This window comes from Hetaerina americana, unplaced genomic scaffold, assembly GCF_022747635.1.
Source record: "Hetaerina americana unplaced genomic scaffold, ioHetAmer1.1.p SCAF_2, whole genome shotgun sequence".
Classification (NCBI taxonomy): domain Eukaryota; kingdom Metazoa; phylum Arthropoda; class Insecta; order Odonata; family Calopterygidae; genus Hetaerina; species Hetaerina americana.
Genome location: NW_027286763.1, coordinates 29,653,427 through 29,678,241, shown reverse-complemented (window position 1 = coordinate 29,678,241; position 24,815 = coordinate 29,653,427). Strand labels below are relative to the sequence as shown.

At 36.1% G+C, this 24,815-nt stretch overlaps 1 protein-coding gene across 1 annotated transcript in view; it reads right to left on the bottom strand.

Moving 5' to 3' along the window:
* Positions 1-19,762, bottom strand: part of LOC139687662 (neuropeptide F receptor-like) — a 29,014-nt gene extending 9,252 nt beyond the window's left edge. The window contains exon 1 of the mRNA XM_071584901.1: positions 19,631-19,762. Within this exon, the coding sequence (XP_071441002.1) occupies positions 19,631-19,762 (132 nt within the window). The remainder of the gene's footprint in view (positions 1-19,630) is intronic.
* Between the last annotated feature and the right edge of the window lie 5,053 nt (positions 19,763-24,815).

Below are 24,815 nucleotides of genomic sequence, written 5' to 3'. Positions count from 1 at the left end.
TTTAGGCACTTATTATTTAAAGAGTTTGACCTTTTATCATACAAGAGTAAGATTCCAGAACATTGTCTGCATTTTCAATCATTCATGTCGACTAATGTATGATTAATTTAACTTTTAATTTTTTCTTTAATTTTTACTCTGCCTTGTCTGTTTAGAACCCTACAATTAGACCAATAATTTAATGTTTCATATAGAATGGAAGTCAGTATAAGTGATAAATTAATATTATTTGTTGCACATTTAAGTTTTTGCATTGCTATTACATAGGCGGGAGTTGATTCAGGAAAAGAACCAATAGTTGATTTTAGGATTAATCTCGTTAACCTCAATAATAAAGAGAATCTAATTAATATTGGTAGATTGAACAAGACTTTCATTCATTACACACAACACGGTATACTGGAGAGTGAAAATATCATACAGGGCATTATTATAAATGTTATTATTAATGCGCAAAAGAAGGTGGCCTCTTCTTTTAGCGGAAGTAAATACATTTATATAGGATAGAATCTGTGTTAAGTTTTTTCAATTAATATGTAGCTATAAGTTTGCCTCCAGACATTCTTATTATTATATGTTAAGCCGTGTGAAAATAATGCGTGTTTCCTCTACTAAACGGAAGAACTACTTGAGGCCCCTTCCGGGATGTGTTTAGTAGTAGGAATTAGCATTCATCTATTGCTCGCGCCTTTGTTGTATCTGACAGCACCCTCGCCGGATTTTATACGCTCTCCCTAGTCGCAGGACCTCTCACTTGCGTCGTGAAATAATTGAAGCTGTATGGACCCCAGTGCAGTCACCTGTCATTATTTTGCATGGTTAGGCATGTCTTCTTAAGTTTTCTGGAATAACCTTACAAGTCTTGCAGTTTCCTTTCTAGTATTAAAAGCCAGGTGAATACATGCATTCTTGTTTTTTTTTCAATGTTCTTCAGTGTTTATTGAGTTGAATTTCATTCATTCCTTTGGGGAGCTGTAAATACAACTTTTTTGAAACACTAATCAATTTCCTTTTCGAATTTTTTTCGTTATTTCCTTAATACGTTAAATATGTTGGTATAGTACGTTGAATGAAAAATTTTCCATAAATCAAATATTCTATTCGATGTGTTTTGAAGAAATATTTAAATCCCTTTTGAGTGGAACACAATATTATGCTTAATTCCAAATAAACTGCGGGAGATACCGCAACAGTAACTTTTAACGGATGCATCCACTAATGGGCATTTCAATGCAACAATTTCAGAGTGTAAAAATCATTAGCCTTGACTGGGATTCGAACACAGACCCCTCAATGTCCGGTCGAGTGCTTAAGCCAGTTAAGCTATCGAGGCGTCCTCTTAATTTCAGAGTTTAGGACGGCTCCAAAAATTCGCTCCCTAAAAGTGGCAAAAAGAACTGGACAAGGATATAGGGGGCCCCATAACGCTATCCGTGATGCGGCGCTTGATGAAATCCAACTCCGGCTCCGCTATTGACAGAACACCTGTCAGAAAATCTGCCTCCGGTGACACCGACCTCCTTAGGGAAGTGGCCCGGCACTTTCAAAACATTTTTAACAGGTATCCTCCGTGGAAGGAGGGCGATACACACCCTCTCCCCCTCTCCTTACGCTGTCCTCAGATCAAAAAGACGATTTAGGTCGAGACATGCGTTCAAACGAACTGGATTGCGTCTCCCCATGTTCCCAAAGGGGAAAGCACCCGGCTTGGTTGGTCTACACTTTGAATTACTTTGAACTATTTCGCGAACTGGGATGTCTTAAAAGCCATTTTAACTCACCTTTTTAATTGCATTTTAACTAGCGGCTCTCTGACTGCAAGTCAGCGGACCATCGTGATAACACTTATACGAAAGAAGATGCGACTCAAGTCGTTCAACGAATTCCGGCCAAACACCCTTTTAAACAGAGGGTTAACCCCTTATAAAATATTGGCGTACGTTTTACGATATAGAATGACGGCTGCTGCCGACATCGTCCTCTTTCCATCCCAGTACGCCGTGTCAAAAAGGCGAAACATCTTCGATGCCGCACTTCTAATTCTTGACATTTATTTTTCCGCAACCTTGTCTGGCGATCGTTTTTTATCACTGCAAGCTATTGATCTTGAGAAAGCATTTGATCTGGTCCGGATCGAATGGATTCTAACAGTGCTCAAGACGATGGCATTCCCCGAGTATTTCATTCGTGCCGTCTCAACGGTGTACACCGGAACATACTCCGAGATGGAGAAGCAATTAGGGTCAAGACCCTGTATGTCAGAGCGCTTACCGAGCAGCGACAAAAGACATCAAAAAGGGCGGTTTCTTGGAAAAACCGAACGACCAGCGGGGCGAAAGATGAGGCACGTAGTGGAATGTATTATAACCTAATCGCGAACATAGTCATCACGAGGGAAGTGAGGCACCACCTACAGCTAGCCAATTCTCCCCTTTGTCCGTCAGGCGGTCGATTAGACAACGTCGCGCATCTGATCCTTGGCTGCAACGATATACTCAGAGAACGGGAAGCTCTGAAAAAGATCTATAAAACCTGGGACGTGTTCGGTGGTGGGGCCATTACCGACATAAATCTGATCACCTTACACTTTCGGCTCTTTCCGAGCTTCAAATCCTTTATAATGACCACCCTAATCGTGGAATTCACTCAGTTGAGAACTTCGAATAAACATTCCGCTAAAGGTATACAAGCATTGGTGGAACGGATGTGGCTACTCCCGGCGCCGGACACACTTCGTCCGTGGTAAAAGAGTTGTTTTTCTGAATAACTGTGCTTCAAAGCTATCAATAATTCCAACCAAATGGAATGTACCGCTGCTAATCCAAATATTTTCTTCTATATCTTGTAAACCCTGCCTTCATTATTTCCTTACACAGTATTGTTCATGGTCACAAATTTTTATACAATGTATATGAATGTATGTCTATATATGTGTGTATATGCATACTTATGTTTATGTGTATGTATATGCATACATATATTTATAAAGAAAAAAATTATGCAGCAACAATCTGTAAGGTGATAATATGTACAATGTAAACAATAGCAGTGTAACATAATAGACCAAATAAAATTAAATTGAGCCATAGCTTAACTGGCTAAAGCACTCGACCGGGCATTGAGGGATCTGGGTTCGTATTCCAGTCAAGGCGAATGATTTTTACACTCTGAAATTGTTGCATTATGCCCTAATGCTTGTACCTTTGCTAGCAATTTAAAAATTAAGTAACTTTATCGTGTTAAATTATATAGCTGTCAAATCATTCAATTTTTTACTCTGTAAAAGTAACTTAGTTTTATATAAGTTGAAGCAAATATTTTGTTTATTTCAACTACAAATTCAAAACAATAGAACACCACAGTAAATAAATAAAGAAATAAATAAATATCTATACATATATATATATATATATATATATATATATATATATATATATATATATATATATATATATATATATGTGTGTGTGTGTGTGTGTGTGTGTGTATATATATATTTATTTATTTAATATAATGTTCTATTGCTCTGAATTTGTAGTTCAAATAAACAAAATATTTGCTTCGACATATAAAACTAAAAACATCAACAGTATAAACCATAAAACACAATAATCAACCCGTATCAATTTCGTAGGTGATGGCAGAGTTCACCCAGAACTAAGTCCGACGGAGTGTGAAATTCACACATCAGGGTAGGGGGGCCAGTTCCTTTCCCTGTGCCAATTATGGTTTCCCAGGAAGATCTGGTACCCGAAAAATCACATAGCTTGGGTGGAGCTGCAAGTGCCCAGAGTGCCTAGCCCGGGAATCGAACCCGGTTCCCTAGGGTCAGCAGTCCAACGCTCTACCATATATATATATACATATAACTTGGACAGGAAAAGCACTACAAGAACATAAAAAGTACACTCACACGTTATTTCTTAATAATTTCGACGGGATTTAGCTCCGACTACCTCAGAAGGAACAATAGTACTGACTGCAGGAATAGGGGATCTTGCCCGGGAATCGAACCCGGGACCCTCCGGTCATTAATCATATATATATATATATATATATATATATATATATATATATATATATATATATATATATATATATATATATATATGCATGTATATAAATATATACATATTATATATATATTTATATATATATATATGTATAAGGCAAACATTTACTGTTAACCATAGCTACAATTTGGCAAACATCACTTAGCAGCTGAAGGCGTTTTACCTTTATGCCAATTTTGACATGCCCGCGAGTGTATTCCTCATCAACATTTTTAGGTAGTTATATTTATAACTTAATCTTTATAATGCTTCTTTAATATTATAATGTAATAAAGAGACTGAGTTAATGCGTGATTTTCCATTAATTAACGATGATAATCCGATTACGATACTTTTAAAATAAGGTTATCATATTAACCGCTGAATGAAAATTGAGCAGCTGAATCGCTATGAAAGGAATCGCGGCGTTATACCTCATAATTAGTCGAGAACATTTTGTTTTTGTGATTTAGTTATGGAAACATTTGAGAGAATATTCGCTCCAAATGACCTCAAATGACCAGTGGAATTCATTGACTTACACTGTTGTGAAACAAAACCTTGGAGTGTTCCTCGCAAGCTGCGTGCAAATTTGCGGACTAAGACACAAGGTTATGAATGTTGGAGTATTAACCTGAAGAAATTTTAATTTAACTTTTTCTAAATTACTCGAAGAATATTGTAGTAATTTCATTGAATCTGTATACTCGTCTTGATTGAGATAGAGAAAAAATTAACATTTAATGCCCGTTGTCGCCTTAGTTTCAAATAATAAATGTGTTTTGCATAAAGACTTTCACAGTATTTGCTAAATTAATTAGAACAATTCTTACGCTAATATATTGTCACGGCATAAGAACTTGAGTTTGGATTATAAATTAAGGAAACTCGGAAATCTTTAAAGCAAAAATTATATTTATTATTTGAAAAATTGAATTGCATTTCTGTGGACACGCTTTCAAGTGACTCAAAAATCCTACAAAGTTAATTTAAATAATATTAATAGTATATATATTCATATATCCTCTGTTTAGAAAAACATACCTACGGTGTAAAAATGTTTCAAAATGCCCTTTATGTAAATATTGAGGTATTGTGATACCTAAATATAAATTTTTATTGCTTTAAGTTTTAAGACGCATAAATGCGTTAGGACTTCCTCTCTTAGATAATTTTGGTAGAGAAAAAATCCACATTAAAAGATCGCATTAATGCTGGATTGAAGTATGCAGACACGCCGCACCTGAGACTTGGACACATATCTCGAAAGTTGTACCTATTATTTAAAGATAATTTAAAAAAATATGAGGCTCCAGAAGAGATTGGATGGGTGCATAGGAAAGCCTATTTATGCGCAGGCTTTATTATTTCCAAATTACTTTTCAAAAACTTCTTTTTCTTTAAAAGCCACTACTTTTTAATGGCAATGGTAGAGAACTGAGTCGTTTACGCAAAATAGCACCGAGATAGAAAGTTCTTCTTTTATGGCACACAACTCGATAGGGGAGTGTTTAGGGAATAATTTACGGTGCAGCGTATGATAAATTTAAACAAATTACCATTACGAGTCATTCAATGTATTATGTTTGACTATTTATAAATTAATCCATTCAGTCACTTCATTGTCGTCGTGTGCAACACTACAATTTATATTTTTCGAATCTCTTCATAAATGCTGCTTTTGAATATTAAGCTATATATCGTATGGAATATGAATTGAAATTAAATATAATGTTGCGCGTAGAGTAAAATGTCAACACAATAAGATCTCATTGAAGTCATAACTAATGGTGACATTGTGGTTAGATAGCTCGCCATGCAGCTGGAAATTTACAAATCTATCTCATCTCAGTTAAAAACAGCGGTCGAAGTACCCTGTCCAGTTGCTTTCAAAAACGTAGCTTTAAGTACGATTCTCTCTCTCGGAGCATACCGTCATATCTCTCTTTAACTTGGGCTCACTTTGTCCCCCGCCTTTTTTCCCTCTCTTCCTTCGCGTTTCAACTTGCAAATGTGCCAACTGGAGGCTACACATTGCCATTGCCCCCAGTGCCCCCCCCTCCGCGCACTCTTTGGTCCCTCACCCTCTATCCAATGGATTTTACCTTTGAAATAGGGGCCTCAGCATGATGGCAAGCTCCACACTCCCCTTCTTCCGCGTTTATTCCGCCCCTCCTCAAATCCCATAGGGCCAACTTCAAAGGCTCAACCTGACCGTAAAGCGGGCGATAATATATCAAGCCATATTCTAGCCCTCACCCTGTCTCTTGAAAAACTCAACTCGTGCTCCCGAAGTGAGTGACTCTTTTCCATTTTCTGATATTTCAACCAGTGATGGGTGCCACTACGTGTTCACCGAAAAGGAGCGTCCAGGAATAATAAATCAACATCACGGTATTTTTTCACCCAAACTTTGGACGGGTCCAATCATCTTTCAGTCATATCACATGGGAATTTGTATTTTTTTCCATGCATATATATATATATGGTATGTTCCTCCTGAAACGTTTAGCCAAAAAGATACCTTCCCATTTGCCTCTTTCTTTTGACGTGATTGTTCAACTCGTGCTCATTGCCTTCTCCTGAAATTTCCACTTGGCATATCAAGCATATAAAACTTCAGTATTTTTATCGTTGGTACAAATGATGCGTTCAAGGCCGCAATCTGTTTTCGGGACCAGCATTTTCATTTCTTTTACACCGTGATTAAAATGTATTTATATGTCTTAGTAATTCGAGTTTAGCATCTTACTTTTCTCTATAATTTCTACTTAAGAGACTCTACTTTAAGAAACTAAAACATTTCCTTTTATGTTTTCAAGATATATATAGTTTCTTGTTCGATAAATCTGCAAATATATTTTCTTTCTATTTTTCAGTAGTATTTTTCATACTTTTTTAGAAAGTTGCTTCAGTAAGTAAGGACCGGTAATATTTCTACAATTTTAATACAATTTGATATTTTTACTTCCTATCCATTTGAAATGCTGCCCAAACTGAGAAATTATCTGAATTTTCTTAACTAAATGAGAACACCGATAATTAGCTTTAAATGAAAACATAACTTGATCTGTGGTTACGAGGCATTTTACGTAAGATACGCAAAACAGTGCTTTCCAAAGTTTTGATTTAAGCATGAGGGGATATCATATGAAATGGAAAAAAGTATTGTGGAATTATCGCTGTTGTCTCGATAAATGTTTTTTATTTTTGAACTTTTATTACAAGTATTTAAAATTATTCCTTGATACTTAAGTCAACAGTATTTTGGTGTATTGTATTAATACAATGTGACTCAAAATTAATTGTGGCACAAATTGTTTTAATTATTCTTTCGAATACCCGTCATATTTGATACTCCGGTGTGCTACGATAATGTACATCAATGTTTCACTAGAACAATATTCGGCGTTAAAATGCGCGTTGTTATTGCAAGAAATAAATAAGAGTTAGTCCTATCACTCTGTTTCCGTTGATTCTGCGCCACGTATTACGCTAAGAAATAACACTTCACAAAAATGAGCCATTTCTCTCGATGATAATTAAGTCACAACTGTGCAGTCGAAGCATACGGGTACTTACCTATATATTTTAAAGACCAGAACTTTCATCGAAGGCGTAAAATTTACCTATTTCATAGATGAATATTATCTTTGTCATTTCTCATCTAATTATTTAAATAATTTTGTTCCGAAAGTTTATGTCATTGTAAACATTTAAGTGGATTCCAAACACTACCACTTTAATATAGTATATATGTGAATAAAAATTATCGTAACAGGCACCTGATTGTTATTTTCAGATAATTTATTATGAAATCATCCATTATTTATAACAAGTAGATAGATTATTATTATTTTCCAGCAATTAATAATCCCTTATGTACAAAATATGATACTTGCTCTTTATTCACGTCTGTTTTCTTCTTAGGAAAAGGTATTAAAAATTTACGAATCTTTGCATATTCTATCCTCATATTTTGACAAATGTTTATGTCAAATGGAATGAATAACAAGAAAATTGTACAAAACGTGATTAATGGACAAAAGTATCACTTAACTAACGCTTTCTCTTGTAAGGAAGAAAAATATTTCTGTGAATTAGGTTTTGCGCTTTCAATTTTTCACCTGGTTATGCCAAAGAAATAAATTTGTTACAAATTAATAAATCATACAAACGTATCAAATAGTAAAATAACGGTTGGTATGAAAATTCACAAGATAAATAAACGCATATTAATGGCTCTAGGATGACGCCAAAACACTGATTATTCCATCGATGATTCTAAAACCAGGATTTCATTGGTATATTTAATGGATGGGAACTGCAGTCATTTTGCTGTTAGAATATTGGTATCCTTTTGAAATATACAATTGTGCTTCACGACCCATTTCTTAAAAATTGTATTCTAATCTGATAATTACCTTCTTTAGACTACGTATTTGTTAGAAATATGCTCAAGGTCCATTTGTATGGTTCATGAGAACATGAGCACTCCTGCCTTTCCGAATCAAATTTTATTATTAAGAGGCCGAGAAGGCCCTTCTAGGAAAGTGAAGAGAAACTTCCCACCTCCCTTATCCCCTTTTGTTCTGACGTCGGAAGAATCTTAATTATTTTTTTAGCGCACAGTTATTTGTACAGACGGTCCAAAATCCACATACACGACGCTATGTGGACGGAGTTTCGAACGTTGGAGAACGTTTCCAAGGAGATCTCCTCATGTTGGGGGACCGGAACACCGTGGTCTGGTTTTTTAGGAGGGACGGAGAAGGGACTGAATGGACGCCTATCCCCGACTATAGGAGGGAGCGGTCGCAATCCGCTCTCCCTCCTTCCCTCTATTTCTGTCCCTCGGAGCCCTCCCACTTAATGTGTCTCCCAAGTGCCGGTTAATTCCGGAATGTGATTTCCTCCTCTTGCCCACCCTCCACGCAACAGTCACTTCCCTCGGTCAGAGAGAGCCTATCTGACGGCCCCCTCTTCTTCTCTCTTCAACCCACGCCCGGTTTTCTTCTTCCCTGGGCTCACTTCCGCCACGAATTAAACTTTCCTAGAAGCAACAAACATGCAAATTCCATTCGCTACAGTGCTTAATTCTTCCTTTATCACCTCAGAATACAGGCCCCTGCCAAATTCCTCTGGTCTGGTAATTTTTTCCCCATGATGTCACCTCCTACGTGCTGCTAACTAAATGTGTTTTTAATATGTTTTTATCTTATGAAAGAACTGATTTTAATTTTCATAGTACGCCTAAACAACCTTGTTATTGTTCAATTTCACAAACATATAATCATATACAAGCATATAATCATAAATTATAGTAATTTAATGATGAAAGCAGAGTAAATTGTGGGAATATTCACTTCATATTGGATAAACTTACAATCTAGAATTTAAGCACATTCACACGTTAAAACTTTATTTTTGTTACTTTTTTGTCCACTTCTGTCATCTGGAGATAAATATTTTTCATGTTACTCTGATAACATCGCACAATATTGTTCTAATTCCATAAAATGCAGTAGATCGTAATTGTGTTTCCTATTTCTGTGATTGTTTCTATTTAATTCTGTAAAAATGTTTCTGCTCTTTGTACCGAATTATTATAAAACGTATTGAATGCACTACTTTTGAATTAGTTAAAAAATGTTGCTCTTACAAGTTTTTAAGTGAAAAATCAATATTTATTTCTTGTGATTTATTAACCTTGAGTTTGTCAAAGAATGGTCGCGAGATTAAGCTCTGGATATGCATTACTGGATCTTAGAAGTTTACTGATTCCCTTAAGCTTCCATTATCCAATTTCTATTCATATTCTCACAATTAAGTACATTTAACGAAAACTTGTTAATAAAAATTTAGGGGAGCCTTTCCATTCGATGAACTGCACAAAATTTAGTTTTTTTACTTGGGGTTGATTTAAATTATCCAACGTGATCCATTTGCCTAATTTTATTTAACTCCATCGACTGTATCTTCCTAACTGTACTATATTTTAAATATGAACGAATCCTTTAGTTCAATTTTAGCAATATCTTTGACTTCCCATTCATCGAAATATTCCTCCGTACCGCCTGCTTAAAACTCGTTACATCTTTAGTTTAATTTCATAATCTTAATTCTGCATACTTAATACTACAATTTTTAGCTAGGCTTAACAATGCATTAGATGGGAGGCAGAGAAATAAATCCACAATCTTTTGGGACATGCTCTTCTGCAGTTTAAGTTAACGAATGACTCTCTGACTCAGTCATACATAGAAATGGCACGTTTTTCTCCAGAGGGTAAAATTAAACACATGATATGCGGTTTCGCTGCCATTTATGATCTCCAAAACCCTAAGGTTAAACTCCTAGAATTTGTAGACCTGATATTATATCTATCACCCAATTATTAACAGTGACTCTATTTAATATATTTTTATGCCTGCGCTGTGTTTTGTGAGCTAATAAAAAGGCCATTACGTTAATGGATGCCGATATTAATCACTCTTTTCCCATAATTAGTATCCAGACACACCAGTTCCTGTTTCACAACTCTCGATCGATTTATTTATGAAACTTTAAGGTAGTTAAAGGATTACTTTACAGAAAGACTAAGCCAGGTGTGTTAAAGGACATTTTAAACGATAAACAGCAGTGGAATTACAGTATATTTTCATTGGCTGTGTCTGTGCTGTCTGGCTTTGGTTGTTAAATCCTCCTCCATATGATTAACCAAATGTTCCTCCTTTCTTATCCAAACATGCCCCCAGAAAGGTTATATACCGAAGGTAACTTTACTCCACTGCTGCCCAGGTGTTGGAATGCTCAATCTCTTCCATCGAATTACTTTTTTTGGAGTGATTTTGAGTGGCTACCTAATAAGTGTTTGAATTTGTAAAAGATTCATATGCATTCTTAGACGCTCGTATGCGCGTAGATATGCACCACTTTATTAAATAAAGATATATATTATGTCTTTCAGTGTTTGTTTCATGCATAAATTTTAGATTTTTTCGCTAAATACGATCATAATCACGGAAGTCTTCGATTATGAAAAGAACTGCGTGTAAAACTATCGAAATTAATTTTATTATTTAAAAAAAAACCTCTTTCCTTCATTATTTTTGCAAATGGATCATTAAATCCTGAATGATAAAAGAAATTAAATAAAAGAAAAATATAAAGAAGTGGGGAATAATAAGTGGGTGAAACAGATTTGGCTATGGGTGGTGAAGCATTGACTGCTTCTTACCTCGTTTTGTTCACATGTAATTGTAGTCCTCTCTATATATGTCTTCTGGGACACAACATTTCAATTGTGTGTTTTTCATTCAATAAGGAGTTGTTTTTCAAAATATTTCTCGCAGTTTGGAATCTGATACAACTGCTAGTTAAATAATTATATTCAATCAAAATTATTGTAATCATTATTTTTATCCTAGATTTGAAATGTCTTCTTTTCCTTTTATCCTGAAAATTTCTGATATTCCGAAGGCACTGCTTTAAGCCATGAGGGTATCGCGAATGAAAAGTCCTCTTAATATTTTCATGTGCTATATCCTTATCTCTAATATGATCTGCAAAGAGCCTAGGGTCAAAGGTTAGTTTTCTTTAAATAAAAACTATGATAAAAATATTTGGTACATTTCTATTGGTTAGAAATTAAAATTTCGCATTGTAATATCAGGCTTCAGTAATTATTAATTATGCCAGCAATGATAATCATTAACTTTAAAAAAATATTACACAAAAACTGGGATTCAATACTCTGTGATTTCTTTGGTGCAGCCGAAGAATGCTGAATGCCATTTTTAAATTGTTTTCCTCCACTCCCTGCAAAAACGCATTTCAAAGTCAAGTTAGAACGATTATAGATTATATACATACATTTAACTGGTAAACTTCGGTCGATCAGTGCAAATCGATGAAAACTAAGGGTTTTTCAGGACCCCCTTATTCATTATATTTTCATCAAAATTGTTGAAATAATTCACTGAGTTATTTTGTTTACAAAGAAAGCTTATGGAACATTTAACAAGTTATATTTGATTGTAGACACACTCGCCATGGTAACGAGCAGGAATTTCCTGGAAATTCTGTTTACCCTCTGGCGAAAACATCTCGCTCCAATCCGGTCCTCTCTTCAACCAGGGGATAAATTTGGCGTAGAATATTGACTGCCCGCTTACCATAGGGGAACTTGGCGTGAACCTTGACGCAAATTAATTCTATCACATCGTCCTCTTCTTCCCCTTACCGCTGACTCCACACCCTCAATATTTACCGCACACCATCGCCTTCTTGATGGGGCGGAGCCTAGCTTCTCACGCTTCCTCCACCCGCGACGTTCCCCGTTCTACTCCCCTGATCCAACTATCCTCATATTCATCCGTCCCCTCGTAATAAGACGCTCGTTCTTCCACGCAATCTCCTCCTCAGGCAGGTCGGAAACATTTCTATAGCGACAGTTCATGTCATCCCTCCCGTGTGTCAGTCTCCTCCTCCTTGACTATCCCATCTCGTCCGCTCCCTATTTTCCACCCGCACCCTTCCCCAAAGCCCCTCCACACCGCAAAACACACTTCGGGGCTTTTTGCTCCTCGCGGTCCGCAGCGCACGATTCCCTTCCTCCAATATCTCGCCCACTCTCTCACGTCACTTGGCCCGCTTCCCCTTCACGCGACCCCCAGCCGCCCTGGAACGACGTCAATTCCATCTGCCATCCTCTCCACCACCCCCTCGCCAATCCTTCCGTTTCTCTTCCCTACTTTCCCACGAAGGAACTCTGGTCACGACCCGAACAGAGACCTTAGGGATATCGGAGAGTAAGGAGAGTTTTAGTCCTTCTGCGCTTTCTCACTTAGGTTTAATAGCTGGATCTATTTGAAGTGCCTACCTAATAAGTGTTTGAATTCGTTAAAGGTTCATGCACGTTCTTTAACGCACGTATGCGCCTGGATTTTATATTTTCCCCGAATGGTGAAATGTTTTTTTGAAATCTCGGAAAAGATTTTGCGAGAGGTTACCAAAATGTATGCTTCTTCACTAAGTTCAAACCTGAATCCATCTCAATACTCTCATAGTTTGAAAGAGAAAATGCTTGAACCAAAATAAATTTAATATTTTCCTGCTATGCCGAATCCAATGATAAATAGGCCAGTTTTCACAAATTATCCGAATTGCCATTTCAAAATAAGGTAGAATATCATAAATCCAGAATATCCTCGAGACCAAGGAAAAACAGGATATTTGAAAATACCCTTTTTTATTAAGCGTTACATATCGCATACCTGTCTAGAGGGAGTATGCATTGTGAGGTTAAAAACTCGAGCAGAAATATGTTTGCACGTTACACATAGAAAGGGTAAATATGTCGGTTTTTTCAACTAGCAAAATTAATGCAGTGTCAAGTAGAGGTTATGGACATAATACATGTTATCTCACTTAGATGAACGTATATAATAGAATTATCTTAAGCTTAGGGTAAGTTAACCCCCGATCCCATTAAAGAACTCATAAAGGTCTTTAGTCAAAGCTTACGCCCAAAAATCATTTAGAAAATGTAGGGATTTATCTGATATTAGAAACACTCTACCAATATCCATAGCCATTCGCGTATACAGAACTAAAATTCCCCCATCCCCGTAAAAGAAGTTAAAATATATATATAGCGAGATTGATGGATTATGCTTTCAACATGTAAATTTCTGTGTGAGTATCAGGAAGATAGAATAAAAAGAGACGTTTCAGGCGTGATATGGTGGAATATCATGATTAATTAAAAAAAGCAATTTTCCACAAAAAAAATTAATGCGACCGGTTTCAATGTTACTACATCATCATCAGGTGATGATGATGTAGTAACATTGAAACCGGTCGCATTAAATTTTATTTTTGTGGAAAATTGCTATTTTTAATTAAGGAAGATAGAACTTGACATTGATTTTGTTGATATTTTGAGGACAGATATCATTTTATGCTGGACATACTGGGGGGTAGTTGTGACTTGCCTACGCGTAAGGGTAAACATTACTAAGTGTAATTTTAACATTAACGCGAAAATCAAATGATGAGCCAGCGATAATCAGCCAGCTTGGAAGATTTTCATGGTGGATTTGATTTATCGCAGAGACATTGAAATGATATTAATATTTATACAAGTTTGGAAAATATGGCTTTCGAAATATATATTACTGTAAACGATGAATCGAAATCATAATGACGATAATTTATGCTGCATTTTGTCTGACGTGAAGTGGCACGGATTTTTAAATGTTTAACTGAGGTTTCCAAGTAAAAGCGATTTTAGAATGTTTACACGTATTGCACAGTATTTACCGCATTGGACTTTTCTCTAATGATTCTCATTTTAACAATGAAACAATCTTGTGTTCTCAGCTTAAAGTAGTGACGTGACCAGCATCAACTAAAAGCGAAACTTAAGGCTCGGCTATTGAGTGCTTTTTGGATAGATGAGAAACGTTTAGTAAAAATTAATATGTTAACTTAAATTTCTCCCATTATTCGATATTATAACATACATATGTGTTTCCTTTTTCTGAAACATTTGATTGGCCTAATTTCCCCGTTTTACAATTTTCAATACATTTGCTATAACACTGGAAAACATTGCAAAATACATTAAATGTAATGCTTTTGTATTATTTTTAGGTGGGGTATTGGATTCTCTCAGTCTCTCATATACATGATCCATGAACGATGGAACAAGTTTCTGTAAAGTATTTACATTATAATTTTTACAGCAGAGCATCAAGGAACTTCAGTGAAACTATTTTAATACAATGCATTCCTGTGTCTATAGGTCAAAACCTTTCAACTCGCCATATACTCTTCACATCAATACACTTATTAAATATCATAAAAAATACAGAAGATATGAATGTATTCCTTACTATAGAACAAAGAACTCTGAGGCAATATTTTTGAAATTTTCACAGGATATATCAAAATAAAACGTCCTAGGACATAACTGGAATTATAAAAAACTATAAGTAAACTACAGAAAAAGTGTGTCGTGTTTTTAGTTAAGGAATTAGCTTGTAAAAGTTTAAACTCAACACTGTTATCCATCATTTTGGCTAAATGTTTTTAAAATAATTATGTTTATGGGAGAGCAGGTTTCTACATATGCTGCTTATTTATGATCATTTATTTTAGAAGATTGTAAGATTAACTACGGAAAAAGTAATATATAAATTATTTTAAATGCATACAAAGGGATACTTACTTGTCGATATTATACAAGTATATCGGCAAGTTATGTCATTAATTTCAAACATACCATGAATCGTTCACTTAGATATTACTTTTATAAGCGTCAACTATGCACATAACCATAGCCATAAGACGGCTTGACATAAAAAAACGGTCAAAAAATAGCCTACCGGTCAAGTAGAATAATTTTTACACCCCAAAATTATAGAATTGTAATGCCCATTTAGCGGATGACCCTCTTGAAAATTACTTTGACAGCATCTCCCGCAGTTTCTTGGAATGCGTTACAAATATGGAAATACAGGTACCTGTATCTATAAAAAGGAGTAATTATAAAGTTGATACCAAACGATGAATTAAGTTAACAAAAACTAAATATTGTATGCAATTTTAAGATAATATAATTACTTGTTTCTATTTAACAAATATTAAAAAATGATATGGAAAGCTGCTTATATATTAAAACTTATATATGGATGTATCCGTTTGATAGGTTTATTCCTCTAAATTTAGCCAGTTAGTTATTGCAATTGTCGACATTTGATTTGATAATTAGATAAAAATTATATATATGTTTTATATATATATATATATATATATATACATATATATATATATATATATATATATATATATATATATATATATATATATATATATATATATATATATATATATATATATGATTTCGTAGACGTAACATGGGAGTGCCGAATAGTACATTACACAGGAACAAAAAATATGGAAACCCAAAAAAAGATACCACTCCCACGTTATATCTTGATAATTTCGACAGAATTCTACTCCGTCTTCATCGAAAGATAGAGAAGTGATAGGGCTTCTCAATCTTTCGATGAAGACGGAGTAGAATTCCGTCGAAATTATCAAGAAATAACGTGTGGGTGATATCTTTTTTTGTGTTTCTATATTGTTTGTTACTATATATATGCACTTATATTATATATACATTATATGCATTGTATTTTTTTTAAAACCCTTCTACTTTCTCCTGTCTGAGATTTGAAGATAAATAACAACTAGCTCTGAGATGAGAATCACTTCAGATGAAAATGACGGTTTTCTTTTCTGCCGACACAAGGTTTTCGTTTGCTATGTCATGTTTATATCACTTAAAAATAGGATTGTACTTCTTCAAAAGTTCCTATTCTACCTGATCTTCTGTCTCCGCCAGCTTATTCACCCTTTTTCTTCTTGTCACTCAGATGCACCCCTCTCCAAAAAAATACCCATCCAGTTCTAAACGCATCTCAAGTCCAACCCTGCCAAAAACTTAATTTCCTTTTTCTTTCCACACCTCTCTTATTCAACCTGAGGAGACATTTCCTCTCCTTAATTCTCCTGAAATCAAACTATAACAATGGGGAGTATTTTCTTTCATTCAAATCGACATTCGAAGGCTCTGAATTTTAATTTTCATTTTCTTACCCTTGCTCTGGTTCTCCCCTAAATATTCGTCAAAAGTTAACATCTGCGGTGAAGAAAGGAATAACGGAATTGTGGAACAAAGGAATTGTAAAATAAAGAAATAAGTCAAATTTTGGAATGTTCGCTAACGAAAAATAATAACGTTGAGTGTTTATGCTTTGTTAATGTAAGTAAAATAATATTTTCTCGGTCATTACCGTGGTTTTCAATTGCAAATATGGATGTTTGCTGAAGTTGCGTAACAATGTGGTCTCTAATGGAAAATACCATTGACTGGGATTGCATTCCCCATACTTTACCAAAATATTAGGGGAGGTATTGGAAGTCATGATGGGAATATCTATAAGCTAATTGTTAAATCATTTAAATGAATTCCGTTAACCTTGCCTAAATCAGATTGGATAAAATTTAGTGTGTTGACGCTAGCTAGTCTCACTTTATCGTCATCGTTAGCGAATTCGAATTCTAAGCCATTCTAAATTTTCTGATTTCATTCAATCTCCTGGCCAATGAAAAGGAAAAAGTTTCAAAGCTGCCAACTGACTCTAGGCTTCCAGTTTCCTGTCATCCTTGGAATTATTCCAATTGTTTTCGATTACATTAATGGACTGACCCCCTTTCCTTGCCCCTTTTGCCCTGTTCTCGGTCCTACCTACGCTCATTCGCTCTTCCTCGCTCAATTTGCTCATAATTAGTCTCCAATCTTCCCTCTTCTAAGCCTCTAGGTACGTTCCACCAATTTCCACCCACAATAACCCTTTTAAAAACAGCGGTCTCAAAATCCCTCTCTCACAGAAAGCTTACTGCATTAATCCCATTCCGTGACCCCATCCGGACCCCTATTCCTTTATCCTTCTTTGAGAACTCTTTCTTCGGCCCTTCCATTGTTTCGAAGGTTGGGTCTTTGTCCTAAACCTCTGTAGTGGAACTTATCACTCTTTGTTTGCAAAGGATGTGTCAGGAGCCAAAATGTCACATAATTTTTAATTCTTTTATCGTTAAGTCTTAGTGGGAAATGTTTTAAGCGAAATTTCGGAATAGATTTGCATACGTTTGGTTTTGCTGTTATCATACAATGTTGAATATTATCTTTCATAATGTTGTATTTTGTTTGGTAACTGAGCGATATTTGATCTATATCGCCTACCAAATAAATTTTTTCAGTATATGATTTATGTTTACACTCTGAAAACCAAAAACATGAAATAAATAATAATAACATTATATTATTTTTATTTAAATAGGTATCAACTCAAATTGTTGAGACAAAACATGACTCGGCCAATCAACTGATCCAGTTGCTATAAGCCCACGATCTCATGATTGGAGAGAACCTCATTTTTATCAAAACGAAAGAGATTTACCAAAAACGGTGTCGTACTCATTTCGTGAATCAAACATTGACCAAAAACTGCCGTGGTATCATCGCACTTCAAATAAATCACACGAAAGTTCATGTTTTTTTAAACAGGAGTGATCAGGAACTGAACAACTTACAGCTAAATACCAAATTATTTCCACAGCTTCTACATATATTGATGTATTTCTACTGGTTGACTAAAAAAACAGATGAAAACAAACACGATATTCAAGTGAAAGTAGATTTGGGAGTAGGGGTGAAAAAATGAAACCTTAATATTCCGCATTGTTTTCACACCTAAACCAACTTTTTTGATATATACAATATGGCTGTATGAGGTTAAAGAGAAGATAATCTCGGAGTTTTAGAATTGATTCCGCATGTTGCTGATAGGTGCGCTACCATACCTACGAAAAGGCCCACACTTCGTGGACGTAGTTTAACTCGGTGTCACCTATAAACTGAAAAGTTAGGCCCAACCCTTTATTTTTAAACATGCGGATATATATTCCTCTCATTGGCAAAGAGGACTTAGTATCTACGCTAATCAAAGAAATACAAAGAAGGTAGGATAAGCGGTGTATGTTGAATTTTGATGGAATCCTGAAGACTGTGATAGAGGGAAGGACCTGAAGAAAGCGAGGTAATCTTGAGACTGGGATGATGATGTGAATGAAGGAAGTAAAAAAAATACCGAGATTCAAAGAACAGATTAAATTTTCACAACACATGCATGTTCTACTTCCCTATCAATGTCTGTAATGCATCTATATTTTACTAAGCCAAGATATATATATTATGTATATATATATATATATACATATATATATATTTATATTTATATGAACCATAAACACAGCAATCAAACCGAAGGTCGGTTTGGTAGGTGATGGCAGAGTTCACCCAGTACTAAGCCTATACGGCGCGTAAAATTCACACATCAGGGTAGGGGGGCCAGTTCCTTTTCTTGTGCCAGTTGTGGATTCCCAAGAAGGCCTGGTACCCGAAATATCACATAGCTTTTTCATATCACAATTTTTACTTTGATCTGTGTTTCTCTTAAATCAGCTACCAATACAGAGGTGGCTGCATAGAACCCGCTAATCCGCATTTTTTTACCATTATGATAGTTTTAATTTCCTGGGCTGAGCAAAAACCCCTAGTAGATCCTTAACGCCTTTCTCACCCCCTTCCCTGTCCTTCCCTTGCTCCACCTACCGCATTCTGTTCGTTTGAAATTTTCCAGTCTGACCCGAAGAAGGCCTGAGAGAAGGCCAAAGCTCAAACTTTCTTAAATGAAAGAGTCCTTTTACGTGTTTTCTATTACGATTTTGTTTTCTATAGTGCCTTGCACTGCATCAACCTATAAAAAAATCAATGGTGACAGTAAAAAAGCAATCGATTAACTTTGATGCTCAATCGATGGCAATCTGTCGTTGACGATGTGTTATCTACAATCAGTCCGTACCGGGAATCCATCTTCTTCGTCTCAGAGTCCTATTCCTCCTATTTCCCCAACTCACTGTTCTCCTCAATTACACCTAATTACAACTTCCATGTGCCACACAACACTAAAATCCTTGCTCTTTCCTTTCAAAAGCAGCTCCTCCTTCCCTTCTGCACACTCCTCCGCGTCGTCCCCTCCCTGCCCAACCCTGACACTCTGGAGACACGTATCCATTCATCCTTGTAGGAGGACTCTCACTCCATTTCCACCGAACCTGGCTGCCTTCCTCCATCCGACTCTCCCTCATTACGCTCGTCACGACCTCCTCCCGCGAGAAATACCTCTTTAACTTTCACTGCCTCTCCGTTCCCCTTTTCTTTCTTGAATGCTGAAACCTTTTTACCAGCCATCAATCGAGGCAGATTTACTCGCAATTTGCCTCTGAAATGTTTTTGTATTAAGTCCAATACCGTGAAATCATTTAAAAAAACGTGAAATCATTTAAAATTGAGCCAGAGAACATTTAAAGCAAAACGCTTGAGTGTTAATAAATTTGAATGATGCCTATGTTCATTCATCAGGTCTTCTGTAGCGATTCCAATCATCAAGAGCGTTACTTCATGGCACACTAAATTCCATAATTTGGAGACAATGGGTTGCAAGCACGGTATTGTTAGTATGTAATGAGTGTATTGGGGTGTTTTAAACGGAATTTGCTATCTTATAGCTAAAAAGTTAGCTATCTTAAATGTTATAGCTATTAAAAAATATAAATACCTTAATTAAGGATAATAAAATAAACTGAATTGAAATATTGGGTGGGATTAAAAACGTCAAATGTTGAATTTTTATTTAGTGATTACATTTCTAAAATGCTAATGCAGTGGAATAAAATTCCGAAAGCAGAACACTTCTAATTTTACACTATTTCTTAACATTTTTAAAACTATCTCGCGATTTAAAAATGATTTCGCAGTATATTCAACGTGACCCATATTTGAGAGTTAGTTACATTTTGAACCTAGTAGGTATTGTGCGGCATGGATTACGTATACAGGGTTCGTCCGGAAAATAAGTGTACTGAGCTCAGGAAAAAAAATTTATTACACTTCTACATATCTTAAGCTAATATTCCTCAAAATAGGACCCTTGTGAGTCGATACACTTGTTCCAGCGGCGTTCTCATTCCTGGAACGCTCCCGCGAAGGCATCATTGGGAACCTCTCGAAGACTCGTCGTCGACCTCCTCTCTGCCCTCCACGAACATATTGTGCTACCGAAAGATCATGTTTCTGGACATGGCTGACTCACCGTAAGCCTGGTTAATCATACCGACAGTTTCGGTAGACGATTTCCCAAGCTTTACCGCAAATTTGACGGAATAACGCTGCTCCAAAAACTTCGGCATCGCGTTCCGTGACGTGGGTCAAGCGTGGAGGTTCGCGTTAACAGAGCTCCTCACTACACCACAGCTCAGAGCCGACTGCTTTTTTCAGCGTCGCTTGCCAACATACCCCCCTCCAATCGCAGCCCGTCAGAGCGGTGCTGGGCGCACCGCTCCAGGCGCGCCCAGCCCAGGAGTCAGTACACTTATTTTCCGGACGAACCCTGAATACACACCTTACAGATGTGGCGCTTTTACTAAACGACTACGACAATGTAATGAAAACAGTTCACTCTTTTGAGAAATTAATTTTATGCTAATTAAAATATATTTCCTTTCTTTTATGCTGAAACTAAAGCTAACTATCCAAACCGATTTTCTGATGGCAAAATACGGCTGACACAATGGATCCTACTTCTATAACAACTTGTTATGGCATCTTACAGTGTGGCGAAGTTCAGAGAGGCATATATATGGAAATTTACATAAACTGTCGTATAAACATTTCGAAAGTCTTTCATTAGATGTGTAGCTGTGTTAAATAAGAAGGCACTCAGCATAATTCGATACTAGAGAATTTTCGTTTGATTGAAATATAAATGTCGGGGCCATGTGCTCCCAGACTACGGAGAGTAGCGCAAATCTAACTTAGATAGCAGTTAAATTTTCCGGTAGCGTCGAAGATCTCGTCCCAGGTCGGAGCCCATCACCCCGTTGCCCTCGCTCTCCTCATATCTCCTTCCCCACTCACATGTCCTTCGGGCGTTTCTAGCCTCCCTAAGGTTTGAAGTTTTACTCGGCTAAATGAAAAAACCTTGTGGAGAACCCGTGCTAAACAAGCGTCCTCCTCCTCCTTCATCTCTAAACCCTCCTCCATTTTCACCCTTTTGCTAATGCCACAGCCCTCAGGTACTCCCCTTCATCACACCCTTATCCTTATCTTCGATGAGGTAATCTCTCTCGGCGGCTCACTAAACATATCCATTAGCGTACCTTGTCGGCTGATCTCTCGTCGCTTTTACTTTGCCAGGCCCCATGGGACACATTAGCTTTTGATCTTGTATTTCCTCTATTTGAAATGTATCCATTCCATTATAAATAGAGGTACGGTGATACGCTGCGATAAAATAGGAAATAGAAGTAAACTGGTAATAATTAAGAAATGTTTCTGTAAATTTACAGAAAAAATTATGTCAAACCAACGAGTTTCGACGTGGTCCTCAAAATCTCAGTGTGAGTTTAATTTAATGATTTTGTTAGAATCGAAAGTTTTTAGAAATAATTTTTTTTGAGTGGGATATCATTAATATTTTTAAATTTCGCTTTTTGCAATAAATAAGCTACTGTCATCTAGGCTTTTTAAAATGTGCATACTGCTTTTCGTGTTATTTTACGTTTTAATCCTAAAAATAAATAATCCGTATTTAAAAATGAGAAAAGCGTGGAGAAAACAGGTGAAAATTAAAAAGGAAGGCAAAAACTCAATCCTTCAGACTACTTATAAGATGATTCTTGCGTATGATATTTTAACTTATTAAAGGCTAAACATTTGGTCCTTAATTGGAAATCAAAAGGGATTTTTGAAGCTTTTGTTGGTTCAATAATTGTTAAATAAATTAGTGTTTATTCAGGAAGAAAAAGACGTGGTAATCTAGTGTATAAAGCGTTAGACTAATGACCAACTTATATATATATATATATATATATATATATATATATATATATATATATATATATATATATATATATATATATATATATATATATAATCACAGATGTAGATTTTTAGAATATAAAGACACAAGGAAAGGACACTCAAAATTTGTTATTTGACGTTTCGACAGCTTGGCTGTCGTCTTCAGAATTTCTTTCGACAGCCAAGCTGTCGGAACGTCAAATAACAAATTGTGAGTGTCCTTTCTTTGTGTCTCTATATTCTAAAAATCTACATCTGTTTTTAATTATTTGTATTTATAATATATATACAATTATTTATATATATATATAAATATATATATATACATATATATATACATACGAGGGTCATCCGGAAAGTAGTACCCGTTCGTGCCGCATGAAGTGCTGACGACGCGAGTAGCCGCTGGACGAGGTCAGATAGCTTCAGTGGCTTGTCTGCCTTCTCTGAGCCAAGTTGCGTGACGCTAGCATTGCCTGTGTTGTTTCTGTGATTGTTTACAATGTTTAAAAAAATTGAGAACGCCGCCAGTTGTGAAGTGAGGGCAGTGATTAAATTCCTCAATGCAAGAAACGTTCGCCCATGTGATATTCATCGCCAATTAAAGGAGGTGTATGGAGACAATGTAATGGACGAGTCGTCTGTTCGGCGGTGGTGTCGCAACTTCAACATGGGGAGGGGGAACACACACGACGATGAGCGTTCGGAGAGACCGTCTGTCATTACAGACCAACTGGTGAGCTCAGTTGACGAATTCGTGAGGAACGATCGGCGCGTCACAATTGATGACATCTGTGAGCATTTTCCCAATGTTTCTCGAACAATTGTTCATGAAATTGTTAAACACCATCTGCATTATGCAAAAATTTGTGCAAGATGGGTCCCTCGCGTATCTCAATGAGCTGGCGGCGAAGGACTATGCAGCAGGAATACAGAAACTTGTCACACGTTATGACAAAAGCCTTAATTTGCTTGGAGATTATGTTGAGAAGTAGTTTAAAGTATCCTCTTTCAAATAAAATTTTTTATGTTTGTTAATATTTACTTTTGTATCTTTATTTCACGAACGGGTACTACTTTCCGGATGACCCTCGTATGTATATATATATATATAATATATACAATTATATATATAGTGTAGGTGTTTTAAATTATTATTATTACATATTGTACGTTAAAAAACGATTTTACCAAATTATTTTTAAAATACCAAGTACTTTGGAGGAGATCCGTTTAACCCAGAACAGTTGCACTGGGATAGTTTGCTCCCAGCGGGTTGAGACCCCTGCTCTTAATCCCCTCTCCCTGCACTCCTACTGCTCATGTTGAAGGAAAGCACACCGAGCTGATAATGCACGCGGAGACTAGACGACGATCTCACTGATCCAATGATAGTGGCGTAGACGACGCCCCTCCCTCTTGTTCACCGGTATAAGAAAATTTACCCAGCGCGTTTCACAAAGAAGCCGAGACGAAAAACGTCTGCAGGTGCAATTAAAACCTAGAGCATTTAAAGAAAGATTAAACCATGTGGATAAGAGAGCAATGAGAGTGAAGTGGCGAGATAAAGGTCAGGTTTGTTGTTTGTGTTGAAATACCAAGGTCAAAAAACCAAGGCATAAATAAACAAATTAGGAACAGGAATTAGGTGTATGAGTGTCTGTCAGTAAATTTGAAGACATAAAATGCAAGCATTGTGCTCGTATTAGCTTTCATGGTGTCTTATTACAGCATGTATTTTAACTTGTGCTCCGGAACGAGAACAGATTAGAAAATGGAGATGTAAGTAATTCTGAAGCCATCATATCACTTGCGTTGTTGGAGATGAAGAAATATATTCTCTATTACGATGGAAATGCCTACTTCTGGCCGCCTATAATCAATTTTAGAGGACTCTTCTACTTTCGTGAAATAACCTGACGAATGAATGTGAATGGATGAATTTGGCGAATGGTCAATTACGAAACTGTCTCAGGGAATAATTTGTTGAAGTCCTGCATGGTAGGAGGAAAGGAACTTACTTTACCGTTTCCGAGTCAATATGGGCATTGCGAAATGAATTCATGTCGAAACTGTGAATATAGTTTATACACGCTCGAATGAGCTGAACAAGAATGTCTATAACAAGTTCGTTTTCGACTAAAATTATTTTCCTCTAGGTTTATAAAACTTTTATTGCTATAGTAATTATTAGAATTAAATGAATA